The 27,316-nt window shown below is 35.8% G+C and overlaps 1 protein-coding gene and 1 pseudogene across 2 annotated transcripts in view; both read left to right on the top strand.

The window, feature by feature from the left end:
• Positions 1-20,559, top strand: part of ZNRF2 (zinc and ring finger 2) — a 99,519-nt gene extending 78,960 nt beyond the window's left edge. The window contains exons 3-6 of one of the 2 annotated variants that reach the window (XR_010126895.1): positions 3,320-3,425; positions 9,967-10,046; positions 13,662-17,273; positions 18,572-20,559. Coding sequence is in view for 1 of the 2 variants with exons in the window: in XM_063667422.1 (XP_063523492.1) it covers positions 3,320-3,425; positions 9,967-10,024 (164 nt within the window). In the remaining variant the exon portion in view is untranslated. Of the gene's footprint in view, positions 1-3,319; positions 3,426-9,966; positions 10,047-13,661 lie in introns of both variants that reach the window. The other variant, XM_063667422.1, reaches the window with a different exon arrangement.
• Positions 19,099-26,831, top strand: LOC129040300 (26S proteasome regulatory subunit 8-like; annotated as a pseudogene).
• Positions 26,832-27,316: the final 485 nt, after the last annotated feature.

Below are 27,316 nucleotides of genomic sequence, written 5' to 3'. Positions count from 1 at the left end.
TTAATGCATAGATTACATGAATAAGACAAGGCATTAAACTGATAAGCAATGCGCTGATTTAACTTTTACTACTCTAGATGTTGAGGTATGAGCAACAACACTTTTTAAAAAGCAACACGTTTAGTTCCCTGTTGACAGTCTCTTGTGTCTCCATTGATCATTGCTTGTGGAGGAGGAATCCAGACTAGCCAACTATGGTAGTTAAATCTGTGAGTGTTCCCTTCTCTGCTTCTTTAATATGAGTTTTGGCTAGTTACTAGTCTACCCCAAGATATTCCAGTTCTGAAGTGTTGACTCCTTAATCCCTGTGGGTGTTATCTTCATAAATGTTTTCAACTGATCTTTAGATTTTTAATCTTTTCCCAACTGTCTTGAAGATGCTTTAGTATCCTGGGTTTAGTGGTATTTCTAGGTCCTGTTTTTAAGTATGAATGTATCACATTACTAACAAGTCTTTCACAATTGTGAAACATAGTTACCTATGTGAAGGCAAGAGCTCAAAACTTTCCTCTGAATGAAAGTGTCATTATAGGGGTGAGAGAGGGGACTACTCTAGCAAACCCCCAGGTAGGCAAAAATTAATCACATTCCACAGTGAATTTTCAAAACTGAAAATGTTTTTAAACATACAAAGACACATTCTAGTGGAAACAAGACTTTAAAATGTCAAAATTAAGCATTTGCTATTTGAAGCTGTAATCATGAGGTTTTGAAGTCAGAGTGAACTGTCTTCTAACTCAGAGTTGCTTATCAAAATGCAACTGATCAATGGCTACAATATGTTAACATTAGCTTTTAATGTTCTGAGCAGAGATTATTTCACTAGAAGCTATTTTTAGTGGATATTAGGCTGTTTCTGCACTGAAATCAGTGTGTTTGGGATGTTTTTGTATACAGGTATGCTTTTCTTGAACAGAAAATACAATTCTGAAGTACAGTTCTGATTATTTTTTATTGCTAGGGTTTAAGGGAGCTTATTTTTTAAATGACTTTAACCCAGCATTCTGAATTACACTAAAAAGATTGTTTAAACTTAGTACCTGCAAAGCATCTGAGGGATAAGTCTTGCCCCTGTCAATTTTAAAATAGCATTGTGTTCTTAAAAGATGTATCATTCTGTTGATTATAGGCAGGTTGGATTTGTTTTTGTTGTACTATAAATTTTCTTATAAATAGGATAAAATGTAGATCTTTTAAAATATTCTCATCTCAAAGACTTTGAAGAGCTCTGAAAATGAGATGCGTGTAAAATCGATGTTGCATCATAGTTTAATGGAAGCTTTTTTTTTTACTTGGTGGTATATAAAGCTAATGGTGCATATTATGATCATTGATGTTTTAGGTTTGATAAAAAGTGGTGGTTGACTTTTTGAAGTTGGTTGTGAAACTTAAACTCACATAATTCTTTGATAAGAATGGTATATCTTTGTGATGAAAAAATATGTAAGTGGTGAGAATATACCATATTACTTGAAATTATAGACCTTTACCAAGCTTTTTTAGTGTTTCCTTTAGATCCTTTTTCTTTTCGTTCTCACTGCTATCAGTTAGATGCTTCACATTAAACTTGTTCCCTATCTGAATCTCCTACTGAAAGATACTAGAACAATAAGAGAAAAATGGAGATCAAGAGAATGAGAAAAGGCATGGGGTGCAGGATGGGGTGGGAGTAGTGGGTAGGATCTCTAGGGCCAAGAGAAAAAAAAAAAATGGGGAAAGGGAGGGCACTTCAGGGAAGTGGTAATAACATTTTCTGTTTATCCAGCTTTGCTTGTCCAGAAATCTTTACCTGCTTAAGTTTCTGACTGTAATATATTAGCTTGTGAGCTGCCCAGTAGTTAGCTCAAATCACTCCTAATGTATTCAGTCCATTCAGCTGATATAAACCCTTCTTGCTGAGGCCTTTGCTTGTTCTGCAGAAGGTGCCCTGTTACCTCCTCCAGCATTCTGAGTAAATCATCTCCTGGTATCTTCTCTTATGTAGACCAGCATTCTGAGTAAATCATCTCCTGGTATCTTCTCTTATGTAGACCAAATAGAGTCTGTGTTCCTTCTTAATGTGAAGTCTCAAATGAATAATTAAAGGGAAGAACCACTTCTTATAGAATGAATTTTTCTGCAAGGTACTCTTACAGATAATGTACACAATCGAATTTGTTGGTTGGTTTTTATAGGAGGAATGGGCATATCAAACAAATACTTAACTTTAGAAAACTTCCCTGCCTTTCTGTTTCTTTCAGAATTTAGGTAGAGATTGATGCAGTCTTTACCATTTAGCATATTTGATTTTTTATTTTGAAAAGCAGTAATTTGTTTATTTATAGTATAAATTCATATTGCATGTTCCTGCTTTAGCTTTCCATTCTGTAAACGAAGAACATATACTCTGGAGCAGTTTGTCCATGTTCTTCAGTAATGGCATGTTTTATTCTGCATTTAAAAAAGAGTCACAAAGTAAATCTGGCTTACACTCTTATTTTAAGCAAACTGCTTTTAAAAATTAAAATTTAGCATTAGAATATAATTTAAATTTTCAGTATAAAAATGGATTGGGAGAACCTAAACATTTTTTCAAAAGGAACATTTGCATTATAAAGAGATTTAGCCTTGAAGATTTTAAGCACACCATAGAGTTTTTTGTTTGTTTGTTTTTAAATACCCTGCAGATCCTTTTGGAAGCCACTCTAATTAATGCCTGGAGTAGGCTTGGCATTGTCATGGAAAAAGATTATGAAGAATTGGTGCATCCAATTCTGAAATCCTCAAATTTCCAAAAGTCTCTTTCAGAATCTACACAAAAGTTTTGATATTCCTTTGCATTTTCTTGAGTTAAGCAACTTTTTAAAAGTCCCGCATTTGGAGTGATTTCTTGAACTTACCCAATTTTATTATTTTATGTTTTTTAAAATTATAATAGTATTTTATTTTCATGTCTTTTTAGCCACATTACACTGTAAAATTATTTGAACTATCTTGGTCACACTAAAGGAAAAGAAATTCACGGTACAAATAACTAGCTTATTGATAAAGTTATAGAGCAAAATCTGCACAATTTGGGTGATTCTGTACTGTTTTTGCTTACTGTAATGCTTCAATAAAATAGAAATGAAAACGCGAGACAATGGAAGTAAAGGTAAACATTATTCAGTCATTTAATGAATAGTATTTTAAATACACGTGCTGAGTTTTATGTATTTCTGGCGAAAAGATATGCCAAGTAAGGTGGAATCACAACTTTTTATCAATTAGCATTCACATAATTCTTTTTTCAATTTGATGGATAATTTTATTGTCCTGAATTCATTTTCTCTTTCTTCAGAGGATGTACTGAGTAAAGATGCTGGGGAATGTGCAATATGCCTTGAAGAATTGCAGCAGGGAGATACTATAGCACGACTGCCTTGTCTATGCATATATCATAAAGGGTAAGTTCACCAAGTTGGTATTAGAGTAAAAGATTATTCTCACAGTTTCAAACATTGTAATTAGGGCTGAAAAGGAATCTTCATTGAAACCACCCTCTCCCTGTCTCACACACACTTCTTAAAACTTAATGATCTTTTTTCTCTATTTGAACTAAGACTTGAACCCACATCAGTTTGTATCCAAAAGGCTACTATTTTTAAAGCATTTGCTATGACCCAGCTGTTGTCCATAGCTTCTTAAATAAATTATCTCACGTAAGCCTTGTAACCATTGCATTTCACAATTGAGGAAATAAGCTAAGGGACAGTATGGAATTTCCCCAAGGTTACAAGGCTAGTAAATGGCAGAGTTGAGATTCCAGTAGATTTGGAATCTGCTTGACTCCAAAACCTGTCTGCTTTCTCATATGGTCTTCTTGCTTTTAGAGTGATACAGGAAAAATTTGGGGTTAAAAAAAAAAGTTTAAGGTAACCACAAAAAGAAAACTGTAACTTTCAACCTGATGAAAATACGGTACTTAAGTAAAGATGGGGTGGGGGAAAACTTAGAGAAAACAGAGGAAATAAAACAAAATTTGGAGATAAAAATATATCCAAATATATCAGTTATAATAAATACACATAGAACAAACCCACTGGTTGAAAAACAGATTGAAAGGTTGGGATAGGTAGTTGATAAACAACACCTTTAAACATAAGGATACATAACATTTGAAAGTAAAAGGATAGAAAACTATATCCAGGCAAATATTAACTAAAAGAAACTACAGAGCTAAACTAGTATCAGACAAAGCAAACTTTACAGCAAAAAGCATTATTAGGGATAGAATTCCTATAGAATGACAAAAAGTATATAACATTCTATTTTTTTTTTTTTTTTTTTTTTTTTTTTTTTTGAGACGGAGTCTCGCTCTGTCGCCCAGGCTGGAGTGCAGTGGCGTGATCTCGGCTCACTGCAAGCTCTGCCTCCCGGGTTCATGCCATTCTCCTGCCTCAGCCTCCCGAGTAGCTGGGACTACAGGCGCCTGCCACCATGCCCAGCTAATTTTTTATATTTTTAGTAGAGATGGGGTTTCACCGTGTTAGCCAGGATGGTCTCGATCTCCTGACCTCGTGATCTGCCCACCTCAGCCTCCCAAAGTGCTGGGAATAACATTCTGTTTTTATGTATCTAATAACATCTCAAAATATTTATAAAAATCTCAGACGAAACTGACAAATTTATCATCATAATGGAACATTTCAGTACACCTTTCATTGAGTCAAGCCACATGCACAAAAAATGAATCAAGACCTAGAAAAATAGAGCAATGCAGTTAAGTTTGATCTAATTGATGTGTATATGTATTTGTATCTGTGCCCATCAATTAATTAGAGAATACATATTTTTCAACCACACATGAAGTACTATAGAAATTGATCATGTCCTAGACCATAAAGCAAATCGCAGCAAAGTACAAATAATTGGTACCATAAAGGATGCTATACACTGACTACTATTAGATGTCAGTAATAAAAAGATAAATAATCCTCATACATACTTTTGAGTAACTTGTGGATCAAAGAAAAAATCATCATGGAATGCAGGAAATACTCAGAACTGAATAACAGTGATGTTTTTGACAAGTACCTAGAGTGATCCTCACAAGGTTCATGTTACAGTAGAAAGAAAGGCTGAAAACCCAATAAGCCAAGTTTCTTACTTAAGAAATTAGAAAAGTAACAGCAGAATAAACAAAAGAAAATAGAAAAAAATAGTGAAGATCAGAGAAGAAAATAAATTTTAAAATGACACACTAGAGACCCACAAACCACCAGTTGGTTCAGAACAGGATTGTTCTGCAAAAATGAGGAATGTGAATTCAGACACAGAAGAAATTAAAAATAATGAGAAAAAACAGGCCTATAGAGACAATGCAACAATGAGTTCTACCAGATATCCAAAGAACACCATGCTAACAACCTTAGATTCTTCGAAAAAGTAGAAAAAGATGGAAGGTTCTCCCATTTATTTTATGAGAAAAGTATAAACTTGATACAAACTCAGATAAGGACAGTACAGGAAAGAAAATTAGAAAACACTGTCATGAACATAGATATAAAAGTCCAAAAACATATCAGCAAACCCAACTCAACAATAAGTATCTAACAATATATATCTAAAATAATGCCTCATGACCAAGTTGCATTTATGCTAGGAATGCAAAGATACTGTAAGATAGAAAATGTATAGATGTAATTTACTACATTAACAAAGGAAAGAAACATTAACTCAATAAATGTGAGAAAGCTTTCCGTAAAATTCTATCCTTGCATATTAATGATTTAAAAATAAAAGCTAACAATAAATATTGGATAAATTATTAAAATTCGTGAGAGTTCAGCAGGGTTGCCAGATATGAGATCAACATATGGAAATAAGTTGCATTCATATTGCAACAAGAAAAAAGGAAGTATGTCTTAAACTATAACATTAATGTCAACAGAGACTGAAAGGACTATAAGGCATATTAGGATTAAATTTTATAAAAGATATGTAAGACTTTCCTTTAGATAAAATTTGAAAACTTTATTGAAAGATATAGGCAATCTGAAATTAATCTGGACATCTACCATATTGTGGATAGAAAGACTCAGTGTCATAATGATGTCATTTTACCTCAGATTGATCTATATAGTTAATACTACCTTAGTCAAATCTCAACTAGTTAGTTCACGTGACTTGACAAGTTGCTGCCAAAACTGCATGGGGACCAGCGAGTGAAGGGCCAGGAACAGTTAAGACACTCATGAAGAAGAACACCATGTTGGTGGGACTTGTCCTGTACAGATTTATTATAAGACCATATTAAGACAGTATGGAAATGGCACAGGTGAGCCAGTGGAACGGAGTGGAGTCCATAAACACTTGTGCCTATCTGGAGAGACAGCATAGCATGGGAGTTAAGAGCATGGACTTTGAAGTCAAGACACTCAGCATTTGAGTCCCAGCTCCTTCACTAATTCTCTGTGTGATCTTGGTCAAGTTAGTTTTTTTTCTCTCTCAATTCATAAGATGAGGACAATAGAAACAACTTCATAGAGTATAAGGGTATAAATGAGTGCTGGCACATACATAATAGATGCTATATAAATGTTGAATAAATGAAAAAAATTGATTTGCCAGAGATGAAATTACAGTATAGGAGAGAAAGAATGAACTATTCAATAAATGGTGCTGGGATCAATTGGTTATTGATATGGAAAAACAGTTGAGTCCTTATCTTGCATTTGAAATAAAAGTCAATTCCAGGTTGACTAAATACCTGCCTCTGAGAACCAAAATCTAAAGTGGTGAGGAAAGAAAATAGTGGAAATGTTTTTGACTTCTTGGTGGGGAATTATTTTTTGTCTGGGATACACTTCTCCCCAAGAAATAATTTCAAGATTGATAAATTTGGCTGTATTAAAATTTAAAACTTACTTGTATCATGACCCAGCAAAAAAGTAAAAAACTAGACTTTATACTAGGATTGTTTTTCAACACACATAATAAAAGAGGTTTGGTATTGGAAATAATGTTCTCCCTCTATGACTTTGTGTAATGCAGTGAACTCGTTGCATTTGGTAAATGGGAGAGTGAAGACAGTCTAATAACAGGATCTTACTGGTTCTACATAAGATTTTCCAGCACATTAATGTTCTGCTTCATCAGATAACAGCAGATGAAAGCATATATGCTAACAACGAGCTATGTAAGAATACAGTATACCCATCTCCCCATGTTCTTACTCTTAGTTTAATTAGACCATGGGCTTTGTTGTGGAGTCCTTATTTCACAGTTCTCACAATTTGTGCATTAGCTTTTTTCTTCATAACTCAGCAGTCTCAGTCCTACCTTAATCCTCTTTCTGTAAGGCTCACTTCACCATTTTAAAAAAAACATATTTACAGTAGTGTTCTATTTATTAGGAATGAGCATGTCTTTGTTCTGGTGATAAAATTGTGTTACTTGAGTAGTCTGCCTTTAACCTGACTTTTCCCGCAAGCCCTGTTACTTTTAGCTTACAGTTTTGTGGAAAGCAGTGTTTATCAAAAACCTGTATATTATAACTGAAATACCTGGATAATAGTTTCCTAGAAAACTATCAGTTAATTCAGAAAAAAGGACCCTCAATTGGCCAATAAATAATATAAATAGGCATATTTGGTAGATAACCCTGTAATAGCTGTGTGGAGTACATATTCTACAACTCAGTAATTCCACCTCTACATATATGCCCTAGAGAAACTCTTGATCTTTTGCTCTAAGACAGTGCTACTGTTCAAAGTACAAGTCCAGAAGGCAATAAGAAGTTTCTGCCAGTTAAATCAACACTATGCTTCTTTCATTGAGAAAGCCTTGCTGTGATTTTTTTAAGTTATTTGAAACAGTGTGATTAGTGAGGAAATTAACTTGTATTTGGGCGCAAACTCCTTACCTCAAAGAATGTTGATAGCATCATTGAAAATGTCCATCAGTGAAAGAATGTATATGTAAATTGTGTATATTTATATAATGGAATGTTGTGCACAGTGAAAATATAAAAACAGGCCAGGCGCAGTGGCTCACACCTATAATCCCAACACTTTGGGAGGCTGAGGTGGGTGGATCACCTGAGTTCAAGACCAGCCTGACCAACATGGTGAAACCTTGTCTCTACTGGAAAAAAAAAAAAAATAGCTGGGTTTGTGGTAGGTGGCGCCTGTAATCCCAGCTACTCAGGAGGCTGAGGCAGGAGAATTGCTTGAACCCAGGAGGCGGTGGAGTTTGCAGTGATTCGAGATGTTGCCACTGCACTTCAGCCTGGGCGACAGAGCAAGACTCCATCTCAAAAAACAAAAAGCGAAAATGTAAAAACAAGAGACTTACTAACAATTGCAAATCTCAAATTGAGCAAAAAAAGCAAGTTACAAAAAGCATAATGCTGTTTTATGGTAGCATTTATATAAAATTTTAAACATGGAAACAGTACTATATGTTGTTTTAGAATATACACATATATAGTTATATAGAATAAGAAGATTCCTAGAAATGAAAAATACCAAATTGAGGGTAGTGCTTTCCTGCTGGGTCTGAGAGAAGGGAATATAATCATGTAAATAACAAATGAATATAGCTTAGAATGGAATATACGTAGATTGATAGACGTTTATGTGAAGAGGACCTGGAATTTTAAATGATTACTTTCTCATGATGAGCCAGAATTACCTGGTTGTAAAATAAGGAGTACTCATGTTAGGTCACAAATAGATACTATTCAGATATATTATGAATTAACACATCTGGAGTATTTTATTTGATTCTCAGAATTTTGTTTTAAGAGGTTTTCTGGTAGACACAGTGGAACTTCCAGGGCCAAGTGGTAGAGAGCAGGCTGAAAACAATGTCTTAAGCCAAACTGGCTATATATTTAGAGAACAAAAGTCTTAATGGCAACTGAAATTCAGATATTTGAAAGAACCTGTTGATGTGGTACTCTACCTTTTTTCTTTTTAATTTCATCTGTCACTTTTACCTACCAAACCAACCTATCTGGACATGAGGATGATAAATGTTAATTTTGCCCTTCAGTATATTAACCAAGTCTTGTAGCTTTGTGGCATATGCAAATTTGAAATATGTCACCAATGAAAATGTTGAACAGGTTGAATCCTGCTTGGATAACTTGCTAGCTGTTAGGCAAGTAATAGCTAGTTACCAGACCTTGATTTTGTCACCTATCATGGTACTGTGAAATAGAACTTTCTACCATAATGGAAATGTTCTATATCTATGCTGTCCCCTAGAGTAGTCGTGAGCCATGTTGCTGTTGAGTGCTTGAAATGTGGCTAGTGTGACTGAGGAACTGGATTTTTTTATTTTATTTAAATAAATCTTAAATAACCAGTGTGTGGCTCTTGTCTACTCTGTTGGACAGTGCAGATCCACAATGACGATGATCATATGCACCCTAATATTTAGCTTCTAATAAAATAAGATCATAAAATACTTCATAAATACAAACGATTTATGGTATATTTGTGTATGTATATGTATTACACGGTGGGATAGAATTTAAATATTTAATAATCACATAAATATAGCTTTAAAAATTATGAAATATTGGCAAGGATTAAAATTTAAAAGCCATTTTTTATTACATTTATAGGTGACATGAACAGGTTGTTAATGTGCATAAATGAATAACTGTTTTGAAAAGGGAAATTATGCAAATTTGTCATTCAGTTTTGAATATTGGTAAAGTGGTAGTTCTTCAGATTATCTTTTGGAAGTAGTTCTGTTTGAACTTTAAAGTACTTTATAGCATAATTTTGCAAAGGTTTTTTTCTTAATCGCTTAGAATCAAAATATAATAAACATTCTTATCTGTTGCTTATGTATGCCAAATATAATTTAAAATGCTGATTTTTTTCTGTAAAAAATATATTAAAGTCAAGAAGTAAGTATTTTTACTGTGGCTGTCATTATATAAATAATTAGTATAAGTATCTCAATTTTTCTGGTTTTGTTCCTTTCTAGCTGCATAGATGAATGGTTTGAAGTAAATAGATCTTGCCCTGAGCACCCTTCAGATTAAGCGTCAGCTTCCTGTTTTATAGGTAATTTTTTTTTGTAATTACTTTTTAAAGCATTAGCCCAAATTATACATTCTAAACCATAATTTTTATTTATTCATTTACTCATTGAGGTGCATGAGTGTGTATGTGTATGTTTCAGACACTTAGGCTACTACATAGAAAACTTACATTAAAAATATTGTATAATTCTAATTGTTGGCTGGGTACGCTGGCTCACGCCTGTAATCCCAGCACTTTGGGATGCCTCAGGCAGGTGGATCACTTGAGGTCAAAAGTTCAAGACCAGCCTGGCCAACATGATGAAACTCTGTCTCTACTAAAAATACAAAAATTAGCCGGGCACGGTGGTGGACACCTATAATCCGAGCTGCTCGGGAGGCTGAGGTACAAGAATCACTTGAGGCCGGGCATGGTGGCTCACACCTGTAATCCCAGCACTTTGGGAGGCCGAGGCGGGTGGATCACGAGGTCAGGAGATTGAGACCATCCTGGCTAACACGGTGAAACCCCGTCTCTACTAAAAATACAAAAAAAATTAGCCAGGCCTGGTGGTGGGTGCCTGTAGTCCCAGCTACTTGGGAGGCTGAGGCAGGAGAATGACGTGAACCCAGGAGGTAGAGCTGGCAGTGAGCCGAGATCGTGCCACTGCACTCTAGCCTGGGCGACAGAGCGAGATTCTGTCTCAAAAAAAAAAAGAATCACTTGAACCCAGGAAGTGGAGGTTGCAGTGAGCCGAGATCATGCCACTGCACTCCAGCCTGGGTGACAGAGCGAGACTGTCTCAAAAACAACCAAACCAAAAAATAATAATTCTAGTCATTTAGTATTATTATGTGCCAGGTGTTGTTGTAAGCATTTTACATCTATTAGTAACTCGTCTAATTGCTACAATAGCCCTTTTGAGCTCAGTACCATTACTATTCCTATTACGCAGATGAAGAAATTAAGTATAGAGAGGTTAAGAAACTTGACTTTTCAAGGTCAGATAACTAGTTTCTTGGTGGGGATGAAATTTGAACCCAGGCATTCTGGTTCCAAAGACTGTTCTTAGCAATTTTGCTTTTTTTAGGTAGGAACATTTTCTTCAAACAGTCGCATCATAAATTTATTCATTCAATTTAATCATTCACTTTTATATCTTTAGCATGTAATACAGTGCCTGTCTATATAGTAGGCAAAAAATAAAGTTGCATTTTACAACTGAAAAAATAACTAGTTTTGTTCTACTGATTTAAGTTTTTCATGGTTCTGCATTATCTGAAAATGTTCAGTGAATTGAATGCTGACCTCAATTGGGTATTTTCATAGGGCTTTTTTTTCACATTTCACAAGTGCATTAAATTGACTTCATTTAGCTTTGAAAAAATAAAGGTTAACTTAATTGCTATCTTCAAATATATGGAAAGCTTTTATGAAAAGACTTGCAGAGATGATATAAAGCATTGGATTGTTATATCAAGGCAGAGCATTTTAGCTAATCCTAGAATTGTTCCAGGAGTTAGAGTCTCTTTGTTTAGGGACTCAAGACAGTAACAGCGGGCTTTTCTGGGAGGCTGAGACTGATGGCAAGGAACTAGACCAGATGACGTCCAGAGGTCTAGTCCTGTGTGGTCCCCCCATGTCCTTTTATTTCAATAACTTCTCTTAAATTTGAGAATAAAAGTGTTGAGGTGATAAACACACTCAAGGAATTCTGTTGCTGTACTGGTGGAAGATGATTTAAGAGTAGCAGATTAGAATATTGACAGAGAAGATTTGAGATAATAGCAGCAATAGCACCTGAAATGAGAACTGCAGTTGAGTGTCATAAGACTATGGATGTGCATGTGAAATGTGGAAGCCTTGGTAAACTGTAGAGTACTAAAAGACTGTCAAATTTTAACCTTTCCTGTGAACTTACTTAGATCATGCCTTGACACATTTAAAATATGAATTGAGGCTGAACACTGTGGCTCACACCTGTAATCCCAGGACTTTGGGCACCTGAGGCCAGATGATTGCTTGAGATAAGGAGTTTTAGGCTGCAGTGAGCTATGAACACACCAGTGCACTCCTGCCTGGGTGACTTAGCAAGTCCCTGTCTAAATAAATAAATAAATAAAATGTGAATGGAAGTAAGAATGCTAGGTAAGAGAAGTATAGTGGTGGAGTGGTATTTTGAATATATGTGCACATATGTTTTTATTTCACCATAGAAAAGGTTTGGAATGCCTTCATTGTCATCTTATGTTTGAGACAACAGGAAACGGTGGCTAAAATTGTAGAAGCATTTTAAGGGAAGTACTGAAAACTGATGCTAACAAAATGAAATTTTTGTCTTAGTATTTTACATGCCAAAGTAATACCTCTAAATCCTTCATCTATAGATAAAATTTGTCTTTTTAGTCTTTCTTAGTGCATTTTGGGCCGCTATAACAAAATACCTTAGATGAGTAATTGATACATGACAGAAATTTAGTGCTCACAGTTCTGGAAGCTGGGAAGTCTAAGACCAAGGTGCCAGCCAGTAGATTTGGTGTCTGATGAGGGCTCATTCCTCATTTATGGCACTTTCTGTGTGTCCTCACGTGGTGGGACAACAGACTCCCTCAAGCTTCTATAAGGATACTAATTGCATTCATGTGGTCAGAGCCCTCATCACCTAATTGTGTCCCAAAGGCCCCACCTCTTAATACTATAGCACTGCAGATTAGGTTTCAACATAGGAATTTTGGGAGTACACAAACATTTAGACCATACAGCTGATAAGCTTTTTTTTTTTTTTTTTTTTCGGTGAGGTGGAATTATATTGTATAAATTTTTTTTCTTTCATTGGCTAAATTTTTCCTTTAGTGTCACAGTGAGCTTATGGGATATGTGGAGCATACATCTCATCTCATAGCTGAAATGCATATGTCTGTTGGTCTTCAACAACATTTCCATTTTCTTATGTTATATATGAGTGTTATATTTGCTTATTTGTTTGTTTTCAAATACAGAACCTGAATTTGAAACTAGCCTACTACTTGGGCAGGGTGAACTCTGTTAATCAGTTGTCTACAGAAATCTGAACCAATGGAGTCTGCTTCTGTGGGTCTTGAAGAGTCATTTTTAAGAGTTTATAGACATGGAATATCTTGACTCTTGTACGTTTTTGCTTCTGTCCTGACTGTTCTTATTTATCAAGTGATACATTCTTGTATACCTTTTAATAGTCCTAGATTAAAGATATATGGGTTTGAGGAGGATTCAGTGTTGTTAAAACATTTTGTAAGGCACTATGTAGCCATAAAGCTCAACGTTTCTGATATCCTTCAGCATAAGAATTTAATAATCAACCCAAAATAGAGAGACATGAATATTTGTGGTCTTGATTAGTTAGAAAATTGCTGTACTTATTTTGGGGTTTTTAGTTATTTGGGAGAAATATTTTAAATCTCCGTGTGTGTGCATTCTTTACTTGGGTGTAGTCCTTATTGTGAAAGGGGGATGACTTTGTTATGAATTTTTTTGTGACTAAACTTCAACTGATCCTTCTGTTTCTTAATCTGTTCTTCTCCAGATCACTGATTTTATGAGTTTTCAGAATAGTAAGTAAGGGTATGAAAACTTACAGTAACTAAAGCAATGTTCATGGGGAAATCTATTTTTACACAGGTTTTCTTGTCTTGAGAAGATGCTTGAAAAACCAAGAGGATATGAAGATCTGTCTGTGGAGAAGCAAAGACACAGGCATACTCAGCCAGAAATCTGAGTTTTGTGAGACTTGGTAATACAGAGATGGACAATCGTACTGGGGTAAAAAACCCTGCTGAAGAGAGGACAGTGACCACAGAACTCAGTGTACCAAACATGCATACAAAGGACACACAGGGATTTTGAAAATGCTGCACATCCCTTAATAGTCAATAGGTAATACTGATAAACATTTTGTATTCAGACGCCAAAGTTAACTGATTTAAAAGTTGATTTACTTTTTATTAAGTTCTCCAGAGCTGCACAGCTAGTTATGTTTTGATTTGTTTTGTTTTTTAATTTGGGGTCTCTTTGTTTTCCCCAACATAATGTTTCTGCATTCATCTGTTCTTAAATTGAAAAACATATAATTTACTTCTTATAAATTAAAGTCTTAAATGTGAAACCAAGAAATGTAATCAAGCAGTAAAAACATTATCTGAATGTAGACCATGATCTCAAGTTCTTCCATTTTTTCCCCCACAAGTGGAAAATAGACTTCTACATAGGAAACCTAAAATATGTTAATATTTTTAAATTAAAGGTTTAATATCAGAATGCAGTCCAAAGAGCAAATCACATTACATAATTACATTTTAATTAAATATAGAATATTCTACTGAATTGCAATTTATTAAATATTCTTATCCTCTTAAATAAAACTGCTCAACAGTTAATCAGCAGTGAATCATCTTGCAGCTATGCAACTTAAAAAAAATACAGATTACCAATTTCAAGTGCTGCCAGCTAAAATAACTGTTTTAACGGGTATCTTTTGTTTGTTCTTTTCACTTAATTGTTTTATTGTGCTTTGCATTTCCAGGCAGTTCTCTCACATTTGGGTAAAATGTTTAGCAGGCTGTAAACTTAAGAAAAGGGTAAAATAAAATTTTCTGGAGTGGAACTTGGAATTTGAGGGAGATTTTATATACCTTTAAAAACTGTAATTTAATTGGGATGCCAGGTTTATAGCAATTTGCATCTTTAATTTTCCAGATAATCTGGAGGTTAGCATTTGATAAATGATTTTTTAAAGTAGATATGAAGATTTTGTTAATTTATAATTTATTCATGTGTTATTACTGTAATTGAAAATGTTATAGACACTTTTAAATTCAGTTTGTGTAGAAAGAAATGTGTTAAACAAAATTATGTTAATAAATATTCCCACATAATACATCTGAATGGTTAAAAATACTGGAAGAGTTGTCAGGGCTACAATAGTGAATGTCTTTTTTTTAAATATCAAAAATATCGATAAGTAGGTTTTGTGTTTTCAACATAGGGAAAATGTTATCAGTGAATAGGTGGTGTACTTTACTTGGTATAATTGAAAGTTGCACAGTAAGTACTGTTTCCTTATTTTAATCTTTCTTTACTCATAATGTATTTAAGAATTTACTGTTTTATTTAACGCTGCTACTGTTAATCTTCTCTAAATTTTTTCCCCTACTTTCTTGCTTCTGTTTCACATTTTTTAAAAGGGCAAGTACAGGAGCAACTGCTGCTACCCAGAAAAATGTGTGTATTATAAATAATTAAAGAGTTTTTAATTGCTTTCTGTATGATTCCAGATCAGATAACATTTTCCCTGAAGTTATGCTGTGAAATGCCTTTTGTTATGCTGCAATTGCTTAAAGGAATCCAAAACCTCCATTGTGACAGCTGAAGGCACAGTTTAATAGGTGCTTTTTAACTAGTTATGGAAAATATTCATCCCTTAAGGAAACGATTCTTTTTCTGTTTCTTTCTGTTACCATGAAATCTTAATTTGAATTCATTTTATTTCACATTTTCGATTTTGTAAGCTTTCATACCCTCCTGCCCAACCCCCTCAAGTAAAATCTCTTAGAATGTGAATAATTGATTCATTTTCTATTGCTGGTATACTCTTGTGATGAGAATTATTTTGTTGTCTTCCATTCTTAAAGGAAGAGATTTATTACAATTGTGGGGATTAACTATATTCTCCTGGAAGTTGATTTTCTGATAGGTTAATGCAAAAGTCATTGCAAAAACTGCCATTACTTTTGCACCAATTTAATAGTTCACTTGTTTACTTTTTAACCTATATTGGCTTAAATTCACTTTTTAGCCCCTCTTTGTCATAAGGTTCTGTGCTGCATTTGCTACAATAGAAGCTCCTATGGTTTTAAAGAAAGTTCAGTGTTTTGTCAGTGTCAAGTGCTACTTGATTATTATATTTGTCTGGAACAGTATTCACTTAAGTCTGTTTATAGCAATCCTTTTTTTGACAGAATTTACAAAGTTGGCATTTTTACTTTAAATTCAGTCTCTATCAGTGACTTCCTAAAAAGAGCAACTTAGAAATTGGGGGAAAAAATGTTTTTAAAGCCCAAATGCTCCAGTTTTTATTCAAAGTCAAAGTCGTTATTCTGGAAAATACAAGTAATATTCTATATAATGTCACTTAAAATATTTGTAAATCTATTATGCAAACACTGAATAGTATAAGTAAGATATAAAATCACAATAGATATTTAAATACTAAGCTGAAACTACTGACAACTAATTATTATGGGGGACACAATAAAGATTGAAAGCCTAGGTTACCAAGTTGGTTTTAGCTTTCTAGAATCTTTGTAAATACTCATGTTCAAATAAGATCACATGTGCATATATAGAAAGCAATATGTTCTGAAATTTCACTTTAGTGCCACTGTTTGTCCATAATGGATTTATTGCCAATTTTGAATCCTCATCTTACTTTGATCTGGCTTTTTTTTCCCCCCCTTTGCCAGAATGTTTAGGAGAAAGTAAAATTATTCCGTTTTACTTTGGCTTTTTGCCAGAGATACAGACTAAGAATAGTCTGAATATGTGTTTTTCAGATCTGGTTACAAGACGGATTATAGATTGTGTTTTAGAGCAATGTTGTGATTGAAATATAAATAATGGTATAACTTTTTTTGTGTTAGCAAAAACAACATTAAAAAGGTTATGTTACATAATATGTAGGTTTTGGTTTCTTAGTGCAAGTCTTATATTTCTTTTAAATTTATATAGTTATTTCAGTTTTCACTCACTAGCTACTTTACTAAAATGTAGCCCAAAATGACGGGCCAGCCTCAGCATATCTGCCATATGTATTTCAAAGATTACAGTCTGAATGAGTTAATGAAAATGGCAGGTTCCTTTTCAAAGTTTATTTGACTCACAGCCATATTGCTAAGTTTGGATATAGTGAAGTTAACAACAGTCACTTAAATTAATATCTTATAGCAAGATATACTGATATTGTTTTAAATGAAAAAGACTGTAAATTCAATGTAAATATTACCTAACTTTATGTACCAAGTTAGGAGAGTGGAAGAGGGGAATTTTTCAAAAAATAAGCTATATTGGAACAAAGCATGAAACTCTTGTTGTTTTAAAATTTAAGAATAATTGAATTTACCATCTAATTGGGATCCGTACTGTGCATTGATAGTAATATCCAAATCATCTTATTCTTTCATAGAGGAAGCTGTCATATAAATCACATTGCTGAGAACTATATAAAACTACATAGAGGTAAATGGTGCTTATTAAATATGAGTATAGTTTGTTACTTGCTGGAAGTCTTCTAGTTCATTTGGACCATTTTCTTACCCTGAGGTGAACTCGGTATCTATTGGCAATGAGTGGTTAAATGTGAAGTCCCCTTGTTCAGTGTCCCTTGTTCTTGTACAGGTATTTCTTAGTTAAAAAAAAAAAATTCTAGCATGCCAACATTTGTCTTTGGCCTATTCTCTTTTTTCTGAAGTGTGTAACTTCTGATTTTTTCTTTGCTATGTTGTGAATAACAGTAGTTAAATTCTCTGTTTTACTATCTACTTTTGTTTTCTTCCCAGATCATTTCATTCTAAAACTAAATTGCTTGGTTTTCTTTAGAGGAAATTGCTACGTGGTATACTCGTAGTAGTGATTCATATTAAAGAATAGCTGGTAAACCTTTCTAGGTAGTAACTTATCTAGACAATACTTTGAGTATCATATTTTGTGAATGCCTTGCTTAAACTAGGAAACTGAATATTCTTTTTAAATCATATAATTCCTGTATTAAATGTGAAACACACAGTCTCCAAAGTCACCTGATTCTCTGTGGAAAATGAAAGGCGTTGAAGGAAACCAGATATGTTAATACTTAGTTTTAGTTGAAAGTGCAACATTACTGTACTTAGAGGGGGCTTGGTTTATTTTTAGATATTTAAGCTATCAATTTTAGACCAATGGCTAATAATAAGAGAGATTTTTGGTTGCTCATTTATGGAGAGACAAAGAACAGCATGGCATAAACAAACATCCCAGAAATAAATGAAAAATTTTAAGTGATAAAATTGTGTTTTCTATGAACCAGTGTTGTACATGAACCAACATTGTGTTTCTTAGCTCTGACCTGTACAGTGAGGTTGTACCTGTCACGACCCCTAGTCTTGGCACTGGAAATGACGAAGTTCTCCTATTACTAAATTCTCATGCCTTCCTTTTCTGACTTAGTAGGTTGAAATTGGTAGGTACTGATGATGTATGTTTGATAAACTTAAAGTTCTGCTTATATCCTGTTACTGGTAATTCTGGTACCAAAATGTCAAAAGGTTTGATCATTAGTAGCATTTTGAGTACCTATGTGCATATAATACAGTTAGCAGACCCTTATAGAGTCAAAAGAGATTTTGGAATTTGGTGATACTGTTCTTTATTACACTAGCCTGTTACATTTTCTTTCTTTATAATTACTGTTTATGTGAGTTTCATTGAAAATCGTGGCTCTATTGCTTTATTCATGGTTTCCACAACTCTTTTTGTAACACCTTAATTTTCTCTCTTAGGTATCTTCCTGTTAAATAAGATACCAAAAGCATCAATCACAAGACAGAGAAAACGTATTAGGAAAAACTTGTATTAGTATATTCTAAACTGAAATGGAAAAACTCATTATTCATATTTTAATAAATAAAACTCCCAAATGATCTTGCTAAATTATCCCATTATTTAGAAATAGAAAATAAGAGAAGAGTGCTTTCAAGGAAATTTGTCATATTCTCCCTTCTATCTAGAAGTTGACAATGAATTGCAATAAAACTAAGAAATAACTGAATGCTGAAAAATACCATGAATTAATGTTATGGCTTCTTTATTTTTGTATATCCATTCCAACAAAATTGAATTTAAGATTATTAATGAAAATTCTATAATAAGTAATAATGCTTGTATTAGTAATGGGCAAAGAAGTCTTTCTTTGTTACATTAACCATTAGTAAAAGATGTACTTTGACATTTCTGATGTAAAACCTATATGTAAATGTTGTAATTGAAATATGATTGGACAGCTGTTAAGTTTTGGGGAGGGAAGCAGATGCCAGTGTTCTCTGCTGAAAAGACAAGATGGTGCTTGATGGACCACAGCAGATGGAACTGGAGGAGGAAAAGGCAGGCAGTGGGCTCTGCCAGTATTATCTGTCCAAGATTGAAGAACTCCAGGGTCAACTGCAATATAAATTGGATGGGGGAAAGCCACAAGGAACAGTTCTGAACTCCAGGTGCATTTGCAGCTGATTTTGAATGATAAGACCCAAAACCTCTGGAGGCGGCAGGTGCACAGGAATGCACTAAATGCTAAAGTGTGCCTATTAACAGGAGGAGCTACAGCTGCTGCAGGAACAGGACTCCTGTGTCAGGGAAGTAGTCCAGGCCATGGATAAGAAGAAAGTGTTGGTCAAGGTGCATCTCAAGGGCAAGTTTGTCATAGATGTGGAAAAAAATATCAGCATCAGTGATGTGACACCCAGTTCCTTGGTGGTTCTAAGAAATGACAGCTACACTTTGTACAAGATCCTACCCAACAAGGTGGACTCATTGGTGTCACTGATGATGGTGAAGAAAGTACCAGATTCGACTTATGAAATGATTGGTAGACTGGATAGGCAGATCAAGGAGATCAAAGAAGTGATCAACCTGCCTGCTAAGCATCCCGAGCTTTTCAAAGCACTGGGCATTGCACAGCCCAAGGGAATGCTGCTTGGAAGACACTTGGCCTGGGCTGTGGCTCATCATAGGGACTGTGTACCTTTATTCATGTCTCTGGCTCTGAATTGGTACAGAAATTCATTGGGGAATTTCTGTGATGGCAGAGAAAATGCTCATCTGTCATCTTCATGGATGAAATCGACTCTTTCAGCTCCTCAGAGCTGGAGGGGGATGCTGGAGGGAACAGTGAAGTGCAGCAGACGATGCTTCGAGGATGGCTTTGAGGCCACCAAGAGTATCACAGTTTATCACGGCTACTAATATGGTTGATATCCTGGACTCGGCACTGCTTTGCCCAGGGCACATTGACAGAAAAATTGAATTCCCATCCCGCAATGAGTAGGCCTGGCTGGACACTTTGAAGATTTGTTCTCAGAAATGAACCTGACCCAGGGGATCAACCTGAGAAAAATTGCTGAGCTTATGCCAGGAGCATCGGGCTGAAATGAAGGGCATGTGCACAGAAACCGGCATGTATGCCCTGAACAGTGAGTCCATGTCACTCAGAAGGACTTTGAGGTAGTCCAAAGTCCTATCTCATGCCAAAGGACATGCCAAAGGACAGTGAGGAAAAACATGTCCATCAAGAAACTATGGAATTGAGTGGACATCCTTTGTGTGTATCCCTACAATAAAACTCAATGGGACAAGCAAAAAAAAAAAAAAAAAGGTTTTGGGGAGGGATGATCTGCTAGTGTATAATCAATAACTTTTAAAATTTAGCTTGTATTTAGTAACATTTCATAATGTTTTGAAAAAAAGAGTAAAAAATATTTTGCAGCACAAATTTCATGATGTAAAAGGTTTTGAGTTTCCTAGTGTAAGAACATGAGTTCTGGAAACAGTCTTAGGGACACTGGGCAAGATAGAGGCCTCCACCTCTCCCCCCCACCAACTTTGTAAAAAGAGATAATACTGCCTACATCAGGGTTGGTGTGAGGATTAATTAGAAGAGTACATCTATGTAAGCACCAGACACATAGTAAGCACTTAATAATGTTAGTGGCTATTATAAACAATAAACATATTTGTGCCCATTTATGAATAATTTTAGTATTCGCTCCAGTCATGAGGTGTAGTAGTAATATCTAAGACCTTAACTGAAGTGTTTAAAGAAACCTAGGTATAACAGAGAACATTATGGGTGCTGATTTCCACTCTCACTAAAACCCAGTGACTTTACTATATCAGCAACTATAAAGCACTACTTGATTCTGTAGGTTGTATGGACCAAGAATGTAGATATAAGACAGCCGATCTCTAGGAACTGAATTTTTAGTGAGTAAAGCAAGCAAGCATGTAATAGAGAACAATAAAAGCTCTGATTAGACATATGTACAAGGTGTTGTAGAGGTACAAAGGAAAGTTATTCAGACGAGGCAAGAGAGTGATATTTAAGTATTTAAGAACAAATAGATCATAGCTCTAGGGGATGTGGAACATGCAAAGTGGAAAGTTTGAGAAGAGTATTCCCAAGGCAAAAAGCTTAGCACATACAAACAGGAGGAAAGCGAGACACTCTTAAAGAGTTGCTATGCTTTGGGAGGTGGGGGCGGGCAGATCACAAGATCAAGAGATTGAGACCATCCTGGCCAACACAGTGAAACCCCATCTCTACTAAAAATACAAAAATTAGCTGGGTGTGGTGTGCGCCTGTAGTCCCAGCTACTCAGGAGGCCAAGGCAGGAGAATTGCTTGAACCCAGGAGGCAGAGGTTGCAGTGAACTGAGATTGTGCCACTGTACTCCAACCTGGCAACAGGGCGAGACTCTTGTCTCAAAAAAAAAAAAGTTGTTGGCCAGGCACGGTGGCTCACACCTGTAATCCTAGCACTTTGGGAGGCCGAGGCAGGGTGGATCACCACCTGAGGCCAGGAGTTTGAGACCAGCCTGGCCAACATGATGAAACCCCATCTCTACTAAAAATAGAAAAATTAGCTGGGCGCGGTAGTGTGCGCCTGTAGTCCTAGCTACTTGGAAGGCTGAGGTGTGAGCCCCAGAGGCAGAGGTTGCAGTGAGCTGAGATTGTGCCACTGCACTCTAGCCTGGGCAGTAGAACGAGACTCTGTCTCAAAAAAAAAAAAAAAAAAAAAAAAAAAAAAAAAAAAAAGGCTATGTCTGAAGAGGTAAACAGGTGATAAATCATGAAGAGATTTGTGTCTTAAACTATAATTGAAGGATTTCAAACAGGAAAAAGATAATCACATTTATACATAATATTAGAGAGGTATGAGACTGGAGGCAGAGAGACCTGTTAGAAAATATATACTAATTCAGGCAAGATGATGAGGGGCAGAGCTAAAGCAATGAAAATAGAGAAAGCAAGTACAGAAGAACAAAACTTAAAGATTTAGAAAGCAGAACTGACCCATCTGGGACAAGTTCTAGTTGTCCATTCTATTGCCAGTGCTGCAGAGTCCAGAGGCAGCACAGTGCATCACTTGGTGAGGGAGTTCACAAGAGAGAACCAAACTAGCTTTTATAACAGACCCATTTGTGGTAACTAACCCAGTCCCTTGATGATAACCATTAATCCATGCATAGATTAATCCATTTATGGGGACATAGATAGCCCTCATGACCCAATCACCATTTAAAGGCCCTACCTCTTAATATGATACGTTGGGGATCAAGTTTTAGCACAAGTTTCAGTGGGGGCAAACATTCAAATCATAGCAGTGTCTATTAGGGTGCAGGAGGTGTCTCTACCCAAATGTCAGTATGTGATATTTGGGTAGTTTATCGATGTCTAGGTTGGTTGGGTTGGACTTTTCCTCCTGTCCCCTCCCTGCTTAGCTCTAGCTGCTTATTGGAGTGCAGCCATGCTTTCCTGGGTTTACTTAGTGAAATGCTGAGATGCACTCTGAAGCATTCTTGAGGTTTTCCCTTTGGTTCATTTGTCCCATACTCTCTCCATTATACCAGTCTTCTCAGATCTTTACAACAGAAGTAAATCTGTTGAAAGCAAGGTCTTGTAGAAGTAGACATATGGGAAAGATACAGCCTGCTCTTCTGATGGATGCTGTTAAGATAGGTTGGGTTGGCCTAGGTAAGAGGAGGACCAGAAGAGATTTATGATTTCTTGGAAGGCTATGAGTTGCTGCTGGCCCCATCATCATCTTTTTTGTTTAGCAAAAGTCAGGAAACAAATACTGGTACACTTAAACATTTCTTGGAAGAGCAGCAGAAACCTTGGGATATCCTTGTGGGTCAAGGAGGCAGCTCTCCTTGGATTCCCTGATTTGATAACAACATACTCATGGAAACACCAATCCAAGTTTCACAAGTTTCTCTTAAAGTTAACTTAGGACTTCCTAGACCAAGAATTCCTACAATGCAAGGCCTGTGAAAATATTGTAAACTTAATATCTGAGAGGGAGATACTCAAAGATGCCAAAGCACCTGTTTTTATAAATATTACCACATGGTTTAAGATTTGACTTCCCACATAAAATGAGTAAAAATAACAGTGATTTTTCTGCAGTACCTTAATGATGCTGTATTTATAAAGCAGGATTTTAAAATTCTGCCATGTAGTGCCTTATTTTTATAGTAATGTTTTCTATGAACCTTCTAATTTAATGTGTATTAAGAGATTTAAAGAGTATGTAACTAAAAAATATCTTTCCAACAAAGTCACCTTGAGATTTAATGCTTTCTAACTGGCTTGATCTTTGGTGGCAAGATAACTAGTTGGGTAAACTGAACATAGACTCTACAGTGTTAGCAAATATAAATTTATATTTCAGAAAAATATCAAATAACTAATATCATCAAAGCCTGTGTGCCTGCCTTTCAAGGTAGCACATTAACACTTGGAATATTATTAAATCTGTAAATACTAAGGATATTATCCAAATAGATGATATTCATCAAATGGTGTATAAAGTTCATCTGTTGTTGGAATTCAAATGTTGCAAAGGCCAAAGGTATTTAATATCCAAACTATTGTTTTAGCATATATTTAGTCTTTGAAATCAGGTGTGTATTTTATACTTACAGCCCATCTCTATTCAGGACTATAGCCACATTTTAAGTTATCAAGAGTCATATGTGACCAGTGGCTACTGTGCTGGCAGCACAGGTCCAGATGACTCTGGGAGACACTTCTACTCCTATCGTTACCTGAATATTTCTGAAGGCCTTCTAATTCCAACTTTGTGAAGACTCTTGGGTCTCTTTCAAAGTTTATTGAACTGCTGCACCTGAGCAGAACTTGTCCTAAATTATTACTAAAATTGAGGCAGTTTCCTCATATTTATTTATTTATTTATTTATTTATTTTTAGAGACAGAGTCTTGCTCTGTCACCCAGGCTGGAGTGCAGTGGCGCGATCTCGGCTCACTGCAAGCTACGCCTTCCAGATTCACGCCACTCTCCTGTCTCAGCCTCCCGAGTAGCTGGAACTACAGGTGCCTGCCACCTCGCCTGGCTAATTTTTTTTTTTTTTTTTTTTTTTTTTGGTATTTTTAGTAGAGATGGGGTTTCACTGTGTTAGCCAGGATGGTCTCGGTCTCCTGACCTCGTGATCCACCCGCCTCGGCCTCCCAAAGTGCTAGGATTACAGGCGTGGGCCACCGCGCCCAGCCCAGTTTCCTCATTTTTAAATGAAAGAGCTGGAAATACCTCTAAAAGGTTGAGGGTCTAATGAATCGTCTTCATGTACCTTCATAGATAGCATTGGCGTTCATTGTGATTATGGTTTTTGGTGAGGGCACACGGGCTTTGAACACGTGGTCAGTGATATAGTTAGGAATTGCAGTTTGTGAGACTTTGGTCACATAATCATCAGGAATTGTAAGTGATGCTGGTGAATAGCTCTAGTCAGATTTGTCCCTTGTGTTGAGTTCTATGGGGACATTTTCATGGGTTTCAGACCTTCCAGCTAATAGTTGGCTTCCTGCCCACGTCAGTGCTTAAACTGTCAAACTTGTCCACCAAACCCTCAATTCATAAAGCTGACTCTTCAAAATCCAGCATAAGAGGCACCAGTAGTCAAGTCTAAACTGTCTTCAGTAAGATGTTCCTTAGTTTGCCTAGAGATTCTGTGCTCAAATGCCGTGTTGAATGGAGTCAGTGGGCAGGGGTTGGCAGGGAGGTTGTCTGTAAGGTTGGCATACACAGTGGGGAGGTAGACATTAGATTTCTCTTCTTTGAGATCCCCGTAAGCCAGTGGTTCTCAACACCTGGCTTAACATTAGGTCAACTCAGGAGGTAGGAAGGACGTATAGAGGCATCTCTTTAAATATATTAAGGTCTTGACCTCACCCCAGAGATTCTGAGTTAATCTAGTGCGATTCTGTTGTATAGCCAGTGTAAAACCTATCAAAGGTTTTCTCATACACCTCAAAAATAGGGGTGAACCTATGAAGAGGAAAGGGTGCCAAGAATGTCTCAGACCTCTGTAACTAAGCGGTAGCTATATTCCTTTCAATTTTCTTTCCTGCTTGATCAAACTCTTGACTCTTTTTGGATGAGAAAACTGCTCTGGCATCGTTACGCATTCTCCCCAAATCTGATTTATAGGACAATGTCTAATTCAGCCAGGCTCCGATCCTTAATTTTCACAAAGAATTTGTAGATTCCCAGAAGCTCTTTTTACCTCCAGAATGGCTCTGACAAAAGCCTTTGGCTTCCAGACACTTCTCTTCCTTTGGATTTAAAGAACTTGACTTTGACATTGAAAATAATACCTGATTTGTCCTCATTTTCTCTCCCTTCCGAAGCAGTGACCATCAATGAGTCATTGAATAAAATGTCATAACTAGAAACACGAACTAGGAATGAAAAATGTTCAAAAATAGTCTTCTGCTACACTTACATCAATCACTAGAAAGCTACTGCAGCCTAAATATGTAACTCTAGTCTGATTTTCATTCTTAAAGTTACCTGGTAATCTTCAGAAGTCTTATCTCCCTGAAGAAGAATGTGTATAGGAGTTACTTGAACTGGAATGCAGACACTATCATTCATTCATTTAGCATTCATTCATTTAGCACATATGGTTGGTTGTGTTGGTTCATTCATTTAGCATGTATTTCTTGAACATTTGATAGATGAAAGACACTGTGTGAGACACTACATATACATTGATGGGGAAAATGAATAGTGCCTGCCCTAATGGGGCTTAATCATTTATAGTATCACAAATCTATAAATAGCAGGCTGTTTGAGACCTAGTTCTTGAATAAGTATTTGTGTCAGTTCTTATAAGGTATGAGGTTATTAAGGTCATTGGAAAACCCTTTATTTGACTCTACATCCGGTAAGACTTTTATACCTTGTACCAGACCTTCCTGTGTGTCAGTGCTACTAAAACAAAGGAGAAGGTAGGTGAAAGTACTTCAAACACTAGGATTGAGGTAGAGCCAGCCAGACACAGATTTCCTAACTTGTTTACATTTTTAGAGGGCTGTTTCTTCAGTAAGAACAGTATTATATTTCTAATCAGCTTTTTCTTCATTGCTTTGTAAAGGCAACTTTATTTTTTTAAATTAATTAATTTGTATATTTTTGAGACAGTCTCTCTCTGTTGCCTGGGTTGGAGTGCAGTGGCGAGATCTTAGCTCACTGCAACCTCTGTAAAGGCAACTTTATTAAGTTACAATTTACATGCAACAAAAACATTATGCATGTACAGTCTGATTAATTTGGACAAGACATATGAACCAGTGTGACTATCATCACAACCAAAATGAGAATATTTTCATCACCCCTCAAAAGTTATTCAAGTCTCTTAATACTGGGTTCCCACCCATTAACCCACAGCCCTAGGCAGTCATTGATCTGCTCTTCATTGATCTGCTCTGTGTCACTGTGGATTAGATGAAATCATTCAGTATGTACTTTATTTGTGTAAATTTGTTTTGCTCAGCATAGTGTCTGAGAAACATCACAGATGCAATGATGTTGCCTGAATCATCGCAGTACATCGCTTGAATCAGTAGTAGTGTTCCATTAAATGAATATGCTCCGGTTTGTTATTCTCCTATTGGTGGGCACCTGGGCTCTTTCTAGTTTGGGGCTATTATGAATAAAGTGACTATGAACGTTTGAATATAAATCTTTGTGTGAACATGTGATTTCATTTCTCTTCAATAAATTCCTAGGGATGAAACTGCTGAGTCATGTGGTAAGTATTTATTTAACTTTGTAAGATACTGCCAAACTGTTTTTCCAAAGTAGCCGTGCCATGTTACATTTCCACCAGCAATGTATGAGGGTTGCAATTTTACCACATTATTGCCAACACATGCTGGTGTTGGTCTTTTTAATTTTGGCCATTATAGTGGGTATGTAGTGGTATCTCGTGGTTTTAGTTGGAATCTACTTAACCACTAATGACATTAATCATCTTTTTATATGCTCATTTGCCATTCCTGTAGCTTCTTTGGTGAAAGGTCTGTTCGGTTCTTTATACCATTATTTTTAACAGGTTTATTGAGGTTTAATTTACATACCATAAAAATCTACCTACTAAAAGTATACAATTAAATGGTTTTTCATATATTTTTGGAGTTGTACAGTCCTTAGCATAATCAGTTTTGG

The sequence above is a fragment of the Pongo pygmaeus genome, chromosome 6, assembly GCF_028885625.2.
Source record: "Pongo pygmaeus isolate AG05252 chromosome 6, NHGRI_mPonPyg2-v2.0_pri, whole genome shotgun sequence".
NCBI lineage: Eukaryota > Metazoa > Chordata > Mammalia > Primates > Hominidae > Pongo > Pongo pygmaeus.
Note: the sequence above shows the minus strand (reverse complement) of the source record. Positions and strands in the feature narration are given on the sequence as shown.